At 45.0% G+C, this 17,490-nt stretch overlaps 1 protein-coding gene across 3 annotated transcripts in view; it reads right to left on the bottom strand.

Annotated features, from left to right (window-relative positions):
* The window catches only part of SHE (Src homology 2 domain containing E), a 32,571-nt gene extending 15,114 nt beyond the window's left edge, over positions 1 to 17,457 (bottom strand). For 2 of the 3 annotated variants that reach the window (XR_010137786.1, XM_054552518.2), the window contains exons 1-5: positions 16,802 to 17,450; positions 14,505 to 14,631; positions 4,436 to 4,741; positions 1,898 to 2,054; positions 1,311 to 1,430 (exon numbers count right to left, since the gene is read on the bottom strand). Coding sequence is in view for 2 of the 3 variants with exons in the window: in XM_054552518.2 (XP_054408493.1) it covers positions 1,311 to 1,430; positions 1,898 to 2,054; positions 4,436 to 4,741; positions 14,505 to 14,631; positions 16,802 to 17,395 (1,304 nt within the window). In the remaining variant the exon portion in view is untranslated. Of the gene's footprint in view, positions 1 to 1,310; positions 1,431 to 1,897; positions 2,055 to 4,435; positions 4,742 to 14,504; positions 14,632 to 16,801 lie in introns of all 3 variants that reach the window. The other variant, XM_003775558.4, reaches the window with a different exon arrangement.
* Between the last annotated feature and the right edge of the window lie 33 nt (positions 17,458 to 17,490).

Raw genomic sequence — 17,490 nt, 5'->3', positions numbered from 1 at the left:
ATTGCAAAACCAGTGCTTACGCCCAAGCACGAGGCTACTAAGGTGAGGTAGAAACTCATCCTCGGCTGGGCACGGTGGCTCATGCCTGTAATCCCAGCACTGTGGGAGGCCGAAGTGGGTGGATCACTTGAGGTCAGGAGTTCAAGACCAGCCTGACCAACATGGTAAAACCCCATCTCTACTAAAAAATACAAAAAAATTAGCCGGGCATGGTGGCAGGCACCTGTAATTCCAGCTACTTGGGAGGCTGAGGCAGGAGAATCACTTGAACCCAGGAGGCGAAGGTTGTAGTGAGCCGAGATTATGCCACTGTACTCTAGCCTAGGCAACAGAGTGAGACTCCATCTCAAAAAAAAAAAAAGAAACCCCCAAAAAACTCATCCTCCTCACCACAGCTAAAAGGACGTAAGTAAGGGTTCTTCTCTTTTTTTCCAAAAAGAACACATAAATAATAATAATAAAAACCATTTCCTCCCCTCGCATCTGGAAAGACCATTACTGGTTGTATAAAATGAAAGCTGGCACCAAAAGCTCAAAGATTTAATCCACAAGCACCAATTTCAGGAACACAGTCGAGCTATTCCTGGTATTGTGTATCTGGTGGCCTATCCCATTTTCTAAGCCATATTGCTCAACTCCCCCGCCCAACTCTGTTCTCCTCCAGCCTGATTGTTTCAGCTGCAGGGGCTCAGCTTCCTCAGGAAGGAAATGCTGTTAGGGCTCTTGACAATGATCCTCCAATATAGGGCCACTGAACTCACAGAGTAGTGAGAATTTCCATGATACACACTCCACCAGGCCTACCAGGCAAAAGTGAATTTTCTGTGTATGATCAGACAGAGGGAGCAACAGGCAAGTCAGCATTTCCTTCTTCACCAGAAGAAACTGGTGTCAAAATTGCAGTTGGCATCTTGACAATCAGGGGGATCTTGATTTATTAAAGTCCCCAATACTAGGGAATAAAAGAAGAATGACTGTACTACCCTGTTGGAAATAATTCTTTTCATCAGGAATTATTTCTCTACTGAGAGGGCCTACTCCAGATTAGGTAATGTAAGGTAGAAATTGACTAATGCACAAAGATAATGCAATAAGACCTTCATTATCATAATAGATAATGGAGGCATTTACCCAATACCAATTTTGCATTCTCATCCAAGTGTCTCATGTTCCATTGTCCAAACAAATGCCTCTTATTTTCTGCAATGCACACCCCTGTGACCACCTTCGCAGTATGTTTTTTTGACTAGAAGACTGTCACACAGTGTTCCTTCCCCTTGGAGATGAGGAAAGCCATGGGGCTTACTTACTTTAGGGCAATGGAGTACCTGCTGTTCCCTGACTCACTATTTCGAACCAGGTAACCAGCTTCTTTGCAGGGCTGTAGTCGACTCTCAGCCTCAGCACGGCTGATGGCACCATGATACCAGCTGAAAAATGGGGGTGGAAGAGGGGAAGGCACCGTGAGTGTCAAAATACAAATCCAGACTGGGCATCGTTCCATAAAGCGTGTTTGAAATGAACTTCTGGCAGAGACGCAACAGCCTGAACTAGATCCTGCTTCACATTCAGAACAGACAAAATGCAGATCTGGGTGATCCCGGATCACAAAGCCTATCAATCATACAAGAGTGAGTTAACGGCGCTAGTGTCATTTGAACAGTTTTCACTCTCTACAGAAGAATAAGACTTACAATGAGCTTGTTGAGATGCAGTGCACTTTCCATTTTGCACAATGCACTGGGCTTTGAACATGGGTTTTCATTAAAAGCCCCATCCAGGCAAGTATTCATTAACAAAAATAATCATGTGAAATGGGCCAATGTGCTCCCTGATACAAAGCTGTCAGTAAGCTCCCAGCTGTTGTCTGTTACAAGGATCTGAGGAGGAGACTCACGGCTGCTTCTCCAGGGGCAGGCCCGGGTCCACTTTCCCTCCCTCACTGTGGTCCGAGAGGGCTGGCTTCAGGATCTTCTGGGTCCAGCTCTTCTGCCGGTGGTGCTGCCTCACTGTCTCCTCCCTGACGGAAGGTCGCTCAGCTCCTTCAAACTGGACTGGAAGGAAGACTCCATTTAACATCACAGGCCACTGGGGTGATCCATGTAAACTTCAAAGGGAAAAAACCTCCTTGCCTGCCTTGGCTCAGGAAAGCAGCATTTTCCCCCTTTAATATTAACTATAATATACTGCAAAATACCCTGGCTAGCTGAGCTCCTGCTGTCTTTGACATCTGATCACACTGCTAGCATCCCACAGACACTTTTTCTGTAAAATATTCATCAGTAAAAAACAGTTTTAGATTATGAGAGGAAACCACTTTAATATATTTCAACATGGACTTTTTAAAAACTTGTGGTTTTGTGGCCAGGCATGGTGGCTCATGCCTGTAATCCCAGCACTTTGGGAGGCCAAGGCAGGCAGATCACAAGGTCAAGAGATCAGGACCATCCTGGCTAACCTGGTGAAACCCCGTCTCTACTAAAAATACAAAAAGTAGCTGGGCGTGGTGGCTCGTGCCTGTAGTCCCAGCTACCTGGGAGGCTGAGGCAGGAGAATCACTTGAACCTGGGAGGCAGAGGTTGCAGTGAGCCAAGATTGCACCACTGCACTCCAGCCTGGCGACTGGGTGAGACTCCATCTCAAAAAAAAAAAAAAAGCCAAACTACTTGTAGTTCTGCTATTTTTAGGATAAAAGATTAAACATAGCTACAGATAATGAATCCTTGCAAGAATGTGTATCACCCTATAAAACCAAACCAACAGTTTTTAATATGAAATAATAAAACAAAAAGAAAAGACAACTCAGAAACAGAAAGACTACCAAATAATACATCTGAGATGCCATGACACCTAGGCTGGAGAGAAGGAGATGAAACGGCAGCACCTGGCACAGGACTGGGATGAGCAGTTACCTGAGATGACAACTCAAATCAAACGAAACTGGCTCCAGGCTGGGCATGGTAGCTCTTGCCTGTAATCCCAGCACTTTGGGAGGCTGAGGTGAGAGGATCACTTGAGCTCAGGAGTTCAAGACCTACCTGGGCAGCACAGTGAGACCCCATCTCTAAAAAATTAAAGAATAATCCAGGAGTGGTGGTGCACGCCTGTAGTCCCAGCTCTTTGGGGGGCTGAGGTGTGAGGCCTGCCTGAGCTCAGGAGGCTGAGGATGCAGTGAGCCATGATTCACACCAACGCACTCCAGCCTGGGTGACAGAGTGAGACCCTGTCTCAAAAAACAAAAAAAAAAAGAAAAAACTGACTCAAATGCTTGCTATCAAATATATTACCTTCTCCCTTCACCCTTTACATTGGTTATACCTTTTTTTTTTTTTTTTTTTTTTGAGACGGAGTCTCCCTTTGTCACCCAGGCTGGAGATCAGTGGGGAGATCTCGGCTCACTGCAACCTCCACCTCCTGGGTTCAAGCAATTCTCCTGTCTCAGCCTCTCGAGCTGTAGCTGGGACTACAGGTGCATGTCACAACACCCAGGTATTTTTTGTATTTTTAGTAGAGACGGCGTTTCACCATGTTGGCCAGGATGGTCTCCAGCTCTTGACCTCATGATCTGCCCGCCTTGGCCTCCCAAAGTGCTAGGATTACAGGCATGAGCCACCACACCCGGCGTGGTTATACTTTTGTTTTATTATTATTATTATTTTTGAGCCAGAGTCTTGCTCTGTCGCCCAGGCTGGAGTGCAGTGGCATGATCTCGGCTCACTGCAGCCTCCACCTCCCAGGTTCAAGCTATTCTTCTGCCTCAGCCTCTTGAGTAGCTGGGACTACAGGTGTACGCCACCACGTCCAGCTAATTTTTGTATTTTTAGTAGAGACAGGGTTTCACCACGTTGGCCAGGCCGGTCTTGAACTCCTGACCTCAAGTGATCCGCCTGCCTCGGCTCCCAAAGTGCAGGGATTACAGGTGTGAGCCACTGTGCCCAGCTTGGTTATACTTTTATTTATTTATGTATTTAGTTACTTATTATTTTTTGAGACAGAGTCTTGCTCTGTCGCCCAGGCTGAAGTGCAGTGGCACGATCTCGACTCACTGCAACCTCCACCTCTTGGGTTCAAGCAATTCTCCTGTCTCAGGCTGCCCAGTAGCTGGGATTACACGCACCCACCACCAGACCCAGCTCATTTTTATATTTTTAGTAGAGATGGAGTTTCACCATGTTGACCAGGCTGGTCTTGAACTCCTGGGGTCAAGTGATCCGCCTGCCTTGCCCTCCCAAAGTGACTTGGATTACAGGCACAAGCCACCATGCCCAGCCAGGTGTGTTCTTTCAACGGTCATTTCAGGCATTTCCAAAACAGTTGCACATTGAGAAGAGAAAGGAATATAAAGGTACCCACAAGGAAAAAAACAAATGTGGGGCCGATGCGGTGGCCAGAAGACTGAAGTCACACTGGGGCGGGCCTGGCCTGGCGCCCTCACCTGACAGAGCCCGCACGATCTGCTCCTTCTTCCACTCCCATGGCTGCTCGTACTCTGCCGCGGGCCGCTCGTCGTTCTCGGGCAGCCGGCTGTCTGGGGGCCGTGCCTTCCCCTCTGCCCTGGGCCCCCCTTCTGCAGGCTCGTAGGGAGTGTCATACAGCTGTGGCGGCTTCCCCAGGAGGTCCTTGGAACTCCGTCTTTTGGCCAAGGTCTCTGACTTCAGGCCACCGTCTGCGGGTTCACAGGGACTGTCAAGCAGCTGGAGAGCCTTCACCAGGGGATCTTTGGAACCCCGTCGTCTAATTTCTGAAAAACACACACCATACACAATGTCTTGAAAGCAAAGATGCCATAAAAGCCTGGTCATTAACCCAATTGCCTCAGCACCTCTGTCTGTCTGGCTGAAGGTAGCAGATAACTCAAGATTGCTCCCTGATAGGTTGATTACTTCTCAGCTGTGTTACAAAAGCAAAATGAAGGTGCCTACAACTTCTTCCCTCCAGTTGCCTGAGTCAGATAATGGGATCCACATTTAAGGTGGGAGATTACATCTGAAGACAAGCACACCTCTGGGGTGCCACTTGCAGTTTGTAAACAGTGGCCTCAGGGTAACCTGCTTCATTTCCAGGTTCTGGTGTCTGCTCTGAGTATAGCTCACCTTCAAAGTTTTTACATCTTGGCAGGAAGCACAGATAAAAGAATTGTTATAAATCGACTGCAAGTCAAAGATGCATTTAATACATCTAACTTACTCAGTATTATGGTTTAGCCTAGCCCACCTTAAACGAACACATTAGCCCACAGCTGGACACGATCATCTGACACAAAGCCCATTTTGTAATAAAGTTTTGAACATCTCATGTAATCTAATGAATGCTGAAAGTAAAAACCAGAATGGTTGTATGTGACTCGAAGTACAATTTCTACTGAATGCATATCACTTTTGCACCACTGTAAAGGTTGAAAATTGTAGTCAAACCACAGTAAGTCAGGGACTGTCTGGATATTCAAAGCATTGCTGCATATACACTGAGGGAAAGCATTTATGTGCATTAGTCAGAGTTCTTGACTCCTATGCAGTTTCAATAAACTGGGGGAAGCCAGACACATTCACAAATAATATGTATTGGGCTAATAACTCCAGGATAAATCAAAGTAAAAGAAGTGTTATAGGGAAAACCAGTAGTAACAACTCAGCAGCTAACATTTATCGATGGCTTACCATGTGTGAAGCACTATTCTAAGTGTCTAGTAACTTTCACAATCACTCTAAGATTATGGGATATCATTATTTCCCCATTATTACAGAAGAGAAAACTGAAGCACAGAGTTTAAGGAAATTGTCTAAACCAGTAAGTGCCAAAGCCTGGATTCAGAAGCAGGAAGTTGGGCTCTAGAAGCTATACTCTTAGCCACTACACTTGGATTGACTCCAAGTGGAAGAGAAATGGAAGATGAGTTGACTTTGATAGAGAAGGTCATTTCCAGTGGAGGAAGCTGCATGAGTGAAGATACGGAGGTGGGAACGATAGAGGGCTTGTTCCATAATGGGGAGCTGAGAGATGAGTCTAAAGGCCAGAAGGCCACAAAGGAGAGAGGCAATGGGTAATGGGAGAAGCAGCTGGAAGCATAGGTAAGCCAGGTGCCAAGGTGTAGACGTTTTAAAAGTAAGGACACAAAGTTTAGATGGTTGTGTATGTAAAACAAAACCATTATAAGGTTTTTTGTTTTTTTTTTTAGTAGGGAATAACAATTATATTTGTGTTTCACTGGAAGGTAACTCTAACCATGGTGTACAGGATAGAGTAAATCAGAAAGGTATAGTCTGAAATGGGGCATAAAAATAGATGGAAAAAACCATATGCAAACCAACAAACCACTAGCTAGCTAACCAGCCAACCAAACAGCCACAGTGAGAAGGAACTAGCAGTACAGGGTGGTGAGCAGCCTGGGGTCAAGGAGCCTTGCCAGGTAGAGTTAGAGATGGCTGGAGTCTGGACAACCAGAGCTGGTGATATAGAGTCTATATTATAGACCAACAGAAACGTCATTTTTGTGGCTCTTCTAAACGCCCATCAGGAAGCCTTTAAACCATCCTCCACCTGGTCATAGTCAAGGAGGAACTTTCTATATGCAGATATCTCATCTCTTAACACCTCATAAGCTCCCGACTGTCTACTTAAGAAGTGAAGAACACTCAGAACGGCATGGGAGGCTTACATGAGTAGGTCACTGTCTTTCTCCCCAATTTCTCAACACTACCCTGCCCCATCTCCCCATAATCCAACTCTTTGCTCTGACCAAGTGGAACTTCTGCAGTTCCCTGCATACTACACTGTCTTGAGCCCACCGGTGTCCTGGCCATCTTGCAATCCTTTACAATCTAACTCAGCATCTTCTCCTCTCCGGAGAAGGCTTTCCTGCCCACCTTCTTCTCTGATGCCCCACAGAGTTAATCAGGTGCTACGGCTGGACCAACCCACTCTCACCCTGCTCTTCTCCCACTGCATCCATTTATATGTTGATGTGTCTGTATTTTCAATTTGGTGGAGTCTGCCAGGGCAGAGACCACCATTATCTTGTTTAATACTGTAGGACATATCATTGTGCTAAATAATAATTGGATGGATGGATGGGAGGAGAGAGGGAGGGGAGGGAACTCGAGAATGTCTCCAGGCAGGTGATAGTGTGGATCTGGAGGAATATGTCAAGGGGTTAACAAACGGATCGTTGTGAATACTGTGAGAATGAAAGCAATCACAAGAGAAAAGGACGGCAGATTGAAAACGAGAGAGGATCAAAGGCAGAATCTGGGACTCCTTCAGTTAAGGGTGGCTGGAAGGAGGTGCCAGCAAAGAAGGCTGAGGGGTCAGGTGAGGAGGAAGAGGCTCAGGAGACTGCAGGGCTGCAGACACAAAGGGTGGAAAGACTTTCTATCTGTAACTTCAAAACAGGTGTGGGGATGGTCCGTGGAGAAATGCCACTGACTCATTAAGATCTCTATAACAAAAAGAGGGCAACAAATGAGGGAAACGTTATTAAAATCAGGACACCAAATTCAAAAGTGCAAAACTTAGGTATAGGTTGAGGTTATAGTTCTCTGCTGACTAGGGGCTGTCAGCAGCTGTCTCAAATTCTGTGCAGGGACAGCTCATTGAAATCACCCGCGGGCTTTAACACACACTGCTTTAACTACCAGAGGTTCGGATTGGATTAGTCTGGGGTGCAGTGTGGGAGTCAGTGTAAAAATCCCCCAGGTGATTCTAAAGAGCACCTAACCTGAGAACCACTTCCACACCTCCTGGGTGCCCACAGTCCCCATCTTGGTTCCTCGTGCTCCGGAGCCTATCTGTCATTGCTAGCCCCATCCTGAGGAGAAAGGTACTGCCTGTGTCTACCACTTCCACATCAGAATGTAGGAATCGAAAGAACTGTCCCTGGCCCCCACCCCCAGGCCAGGCCAGGTATCTGGGGTTGTCTGAGGTCAGAGCTGCATCCCCTGAGTCCCTGGACTCTCAATCCTACAGCTTTTCTTCTTCATTGCTTACTCCAAATAGAGCTATGGAAAACAAGAAACAAAAACATACTCTGTTCTTAGTTCAATTAAGACAAGGCTGTAATTTTTTTAAAAGGAACTTTTCTAAATAAGAAAAGGGAAGCAGAAAACACAAAGGAGTTCAAAGGATGAATATAGAATACAATTTTTAGGTTTCTAATCATAGTTTACACTCAGTTGAGACCATCTGGCATAGGCTGGGGAAACCCTTTCCCAAGGTCCTCGCTGCAATTCTGCCCCAGCTAAACTAAAAGGAAGAAGAGGTGATTCCAACCTTAAGACAGAAGGAGCCCTGCTCACAAGGACATTTCAATACATTTGGATTAAAATGTACAGGGTGGATGGGCAGTGTTCCCAGCGGGCCTTCCAGCCTAGCTCCCCTAAAATAAAATAAAATGATGTATAGTGATTAGAATCTTGAGTTCTTATTACACATGCGTTTTGAGTTTTTACTTTTGCAATGAGGTCCTTCTATTTAGACAGTCTCCCCACACTTAGAGTTCTGGGAGATACACAAAGCATGGAGTTGAGAATGCTTTCTTGCAGGGTCCTGGGATTAGGCAAAATCTGTAAACTGCTATCATCTTTTGAAACAATGTTTAATTAGGGGAAGAAAGGGCTTGAGCACAGGCCTCCCCTCCCCACACCACCCCCCCTTCAAGGGGAGTAACCTTCCAGTCCATTCCAACACCTGGCTGCCCCCAAACCTGAGGCGCCATAGAAACAGAAACAATCGTGGGGCTGCAAGCCGACCCTTCCTGCAGGGAGAATAGCCCCTGACGTGCAGAGCTGGCTCCAAGAGGAAACGAGCCTGAGAAGGAGGAAATGGCAAGAGGAAGCTACACCCTGGCTGCCGATAGAGGCCATTTACCACAGCAGACAACAGAATGCAGGGGACAGGCAGCAGATAAACACTCATTTGCAGCCCGGGGCTGAAGCTCAGGGCTGACCTGCACCTACTAAAAACACACAGTTGGTTCGTGTGAAACATTATAGGGGCCCAAAACTTTCCCTTCTCAATCCCCAACTCGCTGCAGGTAATTATGTCATTCACATGAAAACACAAAAACAAGAAAGTCTTAGCAGAAGACTAAGATTTTCTTTTACTAAATTAATTGTAGTTAGCAATAAGTATTGCCCTATATGGTCCAGAATGCTCTTTGGAAATAGAATTGTCTCTGGAGTGTCTAACTCATGGCTGTATTGACTAGGTATACACCTGCTAGGTGTATTATGCCCAGAATCTCACTGATGCCTCACTAAGGCAGTGACAGATGTGTTACCCTATTTTCACAGGTGAATACACAGAAGCCACAGTCCATGCAGCAGTTATGGTGAGGCCAATTATTACCAACTCCAGAGACCATGCTTTATGCTCAAATGATTTCACGTAAAATGTTAATTCCAATTTCCAAATAATGTGCCTTTTCCCCTAATCCATTTTAACCCATTTCATGTTTCCAAAACATTAAACTTGGAGCCTCTTAAGACTCTATTTTCCTCTTGGAATCAGAAACAGGGCTGTTCGGCAATTTTTTACTCCTATCTTTGATCAGTGCTCAAGCTTTTAAAATTAATATTTTCTTATTGAATAAATCTAAACATCTGAACAAAAGCAGGTACAATTCAGAAACCCTGAAATTTAGCGAGGAGAATAAAGACAAATCAAAACCAGTTTTCATTTGCACTTTTTTCCATAATAGGTTTCTTCTGTTTAAATCATAGGCAACGATGGACATAATAGTTTTTCTTTTTTTTAGAGATGGGGTCTCACTATGTTGGCATGGTTGGCCTTGAACTCTTGGCCTCAACTGATCCTCCCACCTTGGCCTCCCAGAGTGCTAGGATTACAGGCATGAGCCACTGGGCCCGGCCAGATGGAGATAATAGTTTTTTTTTTTTAATGGAGACTCGAACAGTGAGGTTCTCTTAGATTTGACTATTTAAACAAACCAACGAAATCATTTGGAAGTAAAAATAAAATTTTAAAAATAATCTTTGACTGGAGCTCAAAAGCTAAAATCACAGCTTGCTGAATGACATGGTATTTTCAGTTGTGTAATTTGGACAAATTATTTAATCTTTCCGAACCTAGGTTTCCTCAACTGTATAAAGAAACCCGCTGGCACAGTGGCTCACTTTGTGGCTGGCAATCCCAGCACTTTGGGAGGCCGAGGCAAGAGGATCACTTGAGGCCAGGAGTTCGAGACCAGTCTGACCAACACGGTGAAACCCCGTCTCTACTAAAAATATAAAAATTAGCCAGGTGTGGTGGCAGGTGCCTGTAATCCCAGCTACTTGGGAGGCTGAGGCAGGAGAATCACTTGAACCCGGGAGGTAGAGATTGCAGTGAGCTGAGATTGCACCACTGCACTCCAGCCTGGGCGACACAGCGAGACTCCGTCTCAAAAAAAAAAACAAAACACAAACAAACAAACAAACAAAACACTTTACAGGGTTGTTGCAAGATTTAGTGAGGTAATTTGGCCAGGCTGGTACCTAGTAAGCTCTCAATTTACAGCTGTATGACATCAACTGCAGAAAGAATCCTCATGCTAACTAGCCAATGGGAACTTTTAAAGACCTGTCCGATGCTAACGTTTCAAAGCGGTGGCTGAAACTCCTAATGCTAGATTATGTAGAATATTTCTGCCAAATATTTAGCTAAATATTTTAGCTAGAATATTTAGTTAAATGTTCCTGTGAATTTAGCAGAAAAACAACAGAGGTTTATATTAATATTGCCTTGTATTCAGTCATATCTTTTTATGAACAATCCTTTGGATAAATCTCAGTGATAATTTACTCATAAATTCATAAATTCTTAACTTTTAAAAGTTAAGAGCAAAGTTTTGGGGGGACCCAGGGTTCCTGGGTCCCATAGTGATTTGGCCACAGGAAAGCCATGGGCTTCTCTCAGTTTCCTCTGCCCCTGAGGTAGATGCTGGCTCCTATTCTCAACTTCATGGCACTTATCACGCTTTTCAATGACTTATCTTCTTTGCTGGTGTTAGGTCAGCTTCCCCCTTAGGCTGTGAGGTCCAAGGGCAGAAATCATGTGGGTCTTGTTTCCTGTATGCCCAGAGCTCAGGACAGGGCCTAGTACATAATAAAAAAAAAAACCCCAAGAAATATTTGTTGGGTATTCTAAAACAACATATGGGCAGTATTCTACACGCCCAAGATATTGTTAAAACCAGGCCTGTAATTCCCATTTCACCGGTAGAAAAAAGGCAATGCAGAGAATGGCAACACAGATTTAACCACTCCACAGTTCAATTGTGTTCATTAAAATCCTTTCCATCTTCAGAAATGCTGAAACAAGTAAAAAAAACTCTCTATCATTTCTCAAGACAGACGGGAAATTTCCGAACTTGGACTTGACAATCAGGTACACAAGCAGCAAACTGAATAAAAAAGTAAAAGGTTTAAAAAACAAAAAACAAAAGCCCAGCAACAAATCTTTTATTTCTAGCTTCCGATAAACTCACTTCCTGTTATTTTGTCCAGCTTGTAACCTACGGGTAGAATAAGAGGTAGAGTCTCTACACTGATTGAGAAGGTGCTTTGTGATATATATTCTAAATGAAGAAACTTTAAAATCCACGAATACAACTTTTTTAAAGTTAAGAGCAAAGTATACTTAGATCACTAGTTTAGAAAGTTAGTAATTTGGATTTTTAATAAATTTGAATTTATTTGCCAACTGAATATATTAATTTTGTGTTCCTAAATGAATTTATTTTCAGAAATTGTTTAAAACAGAGCATGGAACTTAATACACACTCAAATATTAAATGCTAGCGATTATTATTACATTTATTCCATGTTGGACGATTTTGACTTCTAAAGACAACATTCTTGGTTGAGTGGAAAGGTGCCTCACTTCAGGTGAAGTTTACAGTGGTTTTGCATACGGCATTTCAAGTGTGTCCTGAACGCCATGTGGTGTCAGGGGCAGACCACTCAATGTGGAGTGGGAGATCCGGGTGCTAATTCCTGCTCTGTCTCTTAAAACGTCTCCTTAACACAGGCAAGACCAAATCCCTTTGATCTTGCTTTTTGTCACCCTGTCACAAGGGGAACAGCATTGTAGTCCCCTAGCTTACAGAGCTCTTGTGGGAATTACATGAAAAAAACAAACAAAAAAACCCCCCAAAATTATATTCATTTTTATAAAATCACAGCACATTCCCTCTTATCAGTGCAGCTATCCAAATAAACAGATGTACCGTATAAACTGCCTACTTTAGTTAAAGAGAAAGATAAGAATAAAAACCCAAGGACAAAGAAAGGTGAATCACAATTAAGCATAAAACTTATTTTTTTTTTTTAAGAAAATCCTTTTCCTCAATTTTATGTAAAAGTAAATCCTTTTCCCTATTCCTTTCAAGGCTCTGATGTTTTTTAAAATTCTGACAGTTCATTTTCACTTCCTTTCATTCACAGATTTCATTAGGGGTCACAGTCCAGTGACCTTCAGGGTCACAGCCTGGCCAGGGTACACCCTCCCCACACGGAGGGCCTTATCTCTGTAAGCAGAGAAGCAGGAAGCGGAGCCAGGCTTTCCTGTTCCAGCTCGTTTTCATTCTGAAGACTGTCTTGGCCCTTCCAATGTGCTGCTGCTACTCTCTGCTCAACTCTTCTGAGACTATACTTACAGAACCTGAGCTTGACAGCTCTTCAATCTGTTCTAAACAGAAGAGACAAAGTCTTTCATGTGGGACCAGTTACTCTTCCCAGGCATGAAACCCACAAGAGTCAAATAAGGCTCCCTTGAGTCAGCATTCAGCAATTACATTTCTTATTATGGATGGAAGACTGTTTAAGGAAAACTAGGTGAATACATAAAGTTCACAAATAAATCTATATTATTTTTATTTAAGTATCATTTACATCAACTTAAGAGAATTATGACTAAAAGGGAAAAGTTTGACACTAAGAATGACAGAGTGACTGCTTAGCTCACAAACTGGAATTGTTCTGACTTTAAAAGTTACAAGATTACTCTTTGGTTTTAGGTGGTTTGCCTTGAATGGCCTGGTTTACGGCAATGATTTTTTTTTCTTTTTCTTTTTCTTTTTTTTTTTTGAGACAGAGCTTCCCTCTTGTTGGCCAGGCTGGAGTGCAATGGCACGATTTTGGCTCACTGCAACCTCTGCCTCCCAAGTTCAAGAGATTCTCCTGCCTCAGCCTCCTGAGCAGCTGGAATTACAGGCATGCACCACCATGCCCGGCTAATTTTTTATATTTTTAGTAGAGACAGGGGTTTCTCCATGTTGGTCAGGCTGATCTCGAACTCCTGACCTCAGGTGATCTGCCCACCTCGGCCTCTCAAAGTGCTGGGACTACAGGTGTGAGCCACCGCACCCGACCAGCAGTAATTTATAATTACTGCTTGGTAATTAAATTTTTGGCTCCAATACTGTAGAACTTGTTGAGAAAGTCTTCTACTACAAAATACAGAATCACATCATGTTTGCAGTTTTTGTTTTTTGTTTTTTTTTTTTTTTGAGACAGAGTTCCACTCTTGTTGCCCAGGCTGGAGTGCAATGGCGCAATCTTGGCTCACTGCAACCTCCGCCTCCCAGGTTCAAGCAATTCTCCTACCTCAGCCTCCCGAGTAGCTGGGATTACAGGCATGCGCCACCATGACTGGCTAATTTTGTATTTTTTTTTTAGTAGAGACAGGGTTTCTCCATGTTGGTCAGGCTGGTCTTGAACTCCTGACCTCAGGTGATCCGCCCACCTCGACCTCCCAAAGTGCTGGGATTATAGGCATGAGCCACCGCACATGGCCTTTTTTTTTTTCTTTTTGAGACAGGGTCTTGCTTTGTTGCCCAGGCTGGAGTGCAGTGGCGCAATCATGGCTTGTTGCAACCTTCTCCTCCCTAGTTCAAGTGATTCTCGTGCCTCAGCTTCCCAAATAGCTGGGATTACAGGTGTGCACCACCACACCCGGCTAATTTTTGTATTTTTAGTAGAGATGGGGTTTCACTATGTTGGCCAGGCTGGTCTCAAACTCCTGGCCTCATGTGATCTGCCCGCCTCTCTCCCAAAGTGCTGGAATTATAGGCACGAGCCACTGCGCCTGGCCATGCTTGCATTTTTTAATAGATTAAAATCCCTTAAGTATGTATTTGCTTCTTGGTAAGATGTATGACTCCCATTATGAATGTTAAAGCTTCTGAAAGTGGCCCCAAAATGTATATAATCATGTTAAATCTGAACATCATATTCTGAGCAGATCTGCACTCATAAATGTCATCTTGCATAGAACTAGAAAAACTTTGAAGACTCCTGTAAATTCTAAAACTCTGAAGGATACTAAATCATACAGGAAGTTACCTAGATAGTCCGACATTAGTTTGGGGTCTAATTTCTGTTTCTTCAAGTCAGCAGGATCTGGTTAAATTGCTTTATCCCTCTTCCCCAATAGACACCGGTTACTATATTACAACACTCACTGAGTGTGAGATTTCAATCTCTATTCTGTAGAGCCTGCTTACAAACCTGTTATCATTTGCTGTGCATCATATGGTTCCATGTAACCGTCGTTCTCTCCAACTCTCTCTGCATCCCTTTGACCCTTTGTCCGTTTGGCATCATAAGGGTCAGCATAGTCTTCTAAAATGATGACCTGTAAAACAAGAGAGGACAGTTGCTAAGGGCCACCATATACCAAAATGGCAATGGTATCAAAATGGCTACTGACATCTCCTGCATATCCAAGGAGGTCAAAATCTCTATAACCAGTTCCAGATAGCTTTTGCACTTGATCATGTGTCCCAGTTAGACAAACACCTGTTTTTTTTGGTTGTATAGTTGATTTGCAACAATTCATCTAAACTCTTTCACTTATCCGCAAGGCTCTTTGTACCTCCCTTTATTTCTCCAAGTAATAAAACATTTTCTGGGTTAGAGGGTGGCAGGGGTGGATATGGGGAGTGAAGGGCACCTGTGGCTTTACAGCATAAAGGGTATGTGGCTTTACCACATACCCTTTATGAATTGAGTTTTTTAAACTCCAATCAGCTGAGCAGTACAGTCATAATGAGTCAGTCAGTCATCCACCAGCACTGGCTAGGCACTGTGAGGGAGTCAAAATAAACTCAAGACATGCTTCCTGTCCTCAAGGAGTGGATCACAGCTCCAAAGACACAGGCTTCATAGATGAGAAGTAGGTCAGTACTAAACAGTATTGTAGGTGTTCTACGTTCAATAATTCACAGGCAAACTGACTGTCACAGGCTACAGACCAGATAGGGTTTTGATCCCTATCTGGGATCCCCTATTTTGTGTCAGAAAGCATCTGTCTTTCCAAAAACAGAAGGCATGTGTGACAACATGGGTGACACCACCAGAGGTTAGGGGACCCTTCTCAGGAAGGAAGCTCCAGGCCTTGCTCCACAACCTCCGTTACATTCTCCAAAGAGTTTAGAAGTAACACTGGAGTTGGTGAGAATTCAGATACATGAGGAGAAGCGAAGAGGAGGAAACAGCCTGGAAATAGCCTCAGAAACCTCAGACATCCAGAAGTGACAATCATAAAAATAACCAGACAACCACTGCAAGGAACTGTGACTGCGACTACCATTCACTTAATCCATTTTTCTTGACTACCCACCATGTGTACCGCATTTGCAAGATACAGTGGCTTCAAGGTGCTTGTGATCTAGTCACACATTCAGGTGGACCACTGAATAACATATGAGCTGGGTCCCCGTCCATCTTTACACAGCTCTCCACTCAGTGCCTGGCTCAGGGTGGGCATGCTGTATTTACAGCATGAAAAAATGAATGGAAGAATGAACAGAAGTGCCCAATGCAGACATACACAGCATGTGTTATGGGTTCTTGACTTCAATCAGGGAGGTAGCATGTTTGAAGCCTGGGCAAGAGAAAATTAAAGCTCCCATGTTAGGAAGTGATTGCCTGGACCGGAGTCTGAAATCTCGATTTGAGCTCTTCTCTCTCCCCCTTTCACATCGGAGAGAAGATAAAAACAACCAGATCAGACCAACTCATCTCAGCAAGAATGGAGGGAGTCCCTTCCTATGTTCACACTCCTTTTCTTAACTTCTCCACATTGGACAGCATCCAGAAAACCTCCAGTGTGTCCGTCGCAGGAAACACCCTCTCTTCTCATCTGTAATTTCCTTGAGAGCATTTCCTTGTCATATTCTGTATCCTCCACAGCCCTTAATGCCCTGTGCTCCTTTTCTCATATGGCTGCTGCACAACAAATGCCCATGGAATGAATGAAAAGGCAGCAGTCTTGGAGATTTGCTGAAGCTCCGAGGAGCCCTTTACTCAGTGGAACTGCAGAAAATGATGGAACTTCCAAATCAATGGAGACTGTTGGTCAACCCATTTCCTGAAGCTTTGAAATGCATCCTACACACTTGAGAGGTTACCATTCCTTATGCTCAAGAAGCATAAAAGTCATACACAAGCCTAGCTTTGCAATTCCCCTGAATATCAAAATTAAAATGAACCACATCTATAAAGGGGTCAAATGTAACCAAACAGGAATATCTCATTCAACGACTCTTCTAAACTGCTAACAAAATTCAATGGCTAGTACATTTCTGCAAAGCTCCCCACCTCTAGAATAAGAATTTTTCAAGAATTAAAAAACAGTCTAAGAATTTTAAATGCTCACTTAGGAGTTCCCAAATGGTGGAGGGAGAAAGGACCTTAGGAAACCTATCCTCACTGCCTCTTAGGTCTAAATAAGCCTAGGGCTTAGCAGGTGCCCAGGGCTCCCCTCTGACTGAGAGGTGGTCCAAGGGAGGATGTATTCTTACCGTGTCTTGCTGCTTAATAATCTTGCCCTTGTCCAGCTCGGGCCCCAGGGAGGAAGGGGAAGAGGACGCGGAGGAAGAGGAGCTGGAGTTGGAGCTACTGCTGCTGGGGTAGTTGCTCTTCCCGTTCTTCTCCTGAGTGTCCACCTTGATGAGCCTGTTGATGTAGGTGCTGCATCCCGAGCTCTTGGTCGCACCCCGGTGTGGCTCCTCCTCCGTGGCCCGGGAGTTTTTGCGGCCCTTGCCCGCGGCGGCCTGAATCAGACCCTGCAGGCTGTCGCGGGACAGCCGGCTGTCCTTGGGGCCGACGCCAGCCCTGCCGCTCCCCAGCTCGGCCGCTGAGTTCTTGCGGCCCTTGCCAGGACCCGGCCCAGCGCCACCTGCCTCCGAGTTCTTGCGCAGTTTGCCGCCGCCGCCGCCCCCGGGCTTGGCCCGCTCCGACACGGTCTTCAGGTTCAGGGGGAACTCCTTGAACCACTTGGCCGCCATGAGGGGGCCCCGGCCGGCTCGGCCCAGGAGCGTCGCGGCCGTGGAGCAGGCGAGCGATGAGGCCCAGCCCAGACACGCGGAGGCGCCAGGGGTCGGGGGCCACTGCATTCCCCGTGACTGGGGCGCTGGAGGCCGCGGCGAGGCCCCGCGACGGCTGCTCCGCGCGCCCCCGGCCGGCCGTCGCCCACGCCCGGCAGGGTGGG

This window comes from Pongo abelii, chromosome 1 (genome assembly GCF_028885655.2).
Source record: "Pongo abelii isolate AG06213 chromosome 1, NHGRI_mPonAbe1-v2.0_pri, whole genome shotgun sequence".
Taxonomy (NCBI): domain Eukaryota; kingdom Metazoa; phylum Chordata; class Mammalia; order Primates; family Hominidae; genus Pongo; species Pongo abelii.
The sequence above is the reverse complement of the archived record's forward strand: the minus strand, read 5'-3'. Positions and strand labels throughout refer to the sequence as shown.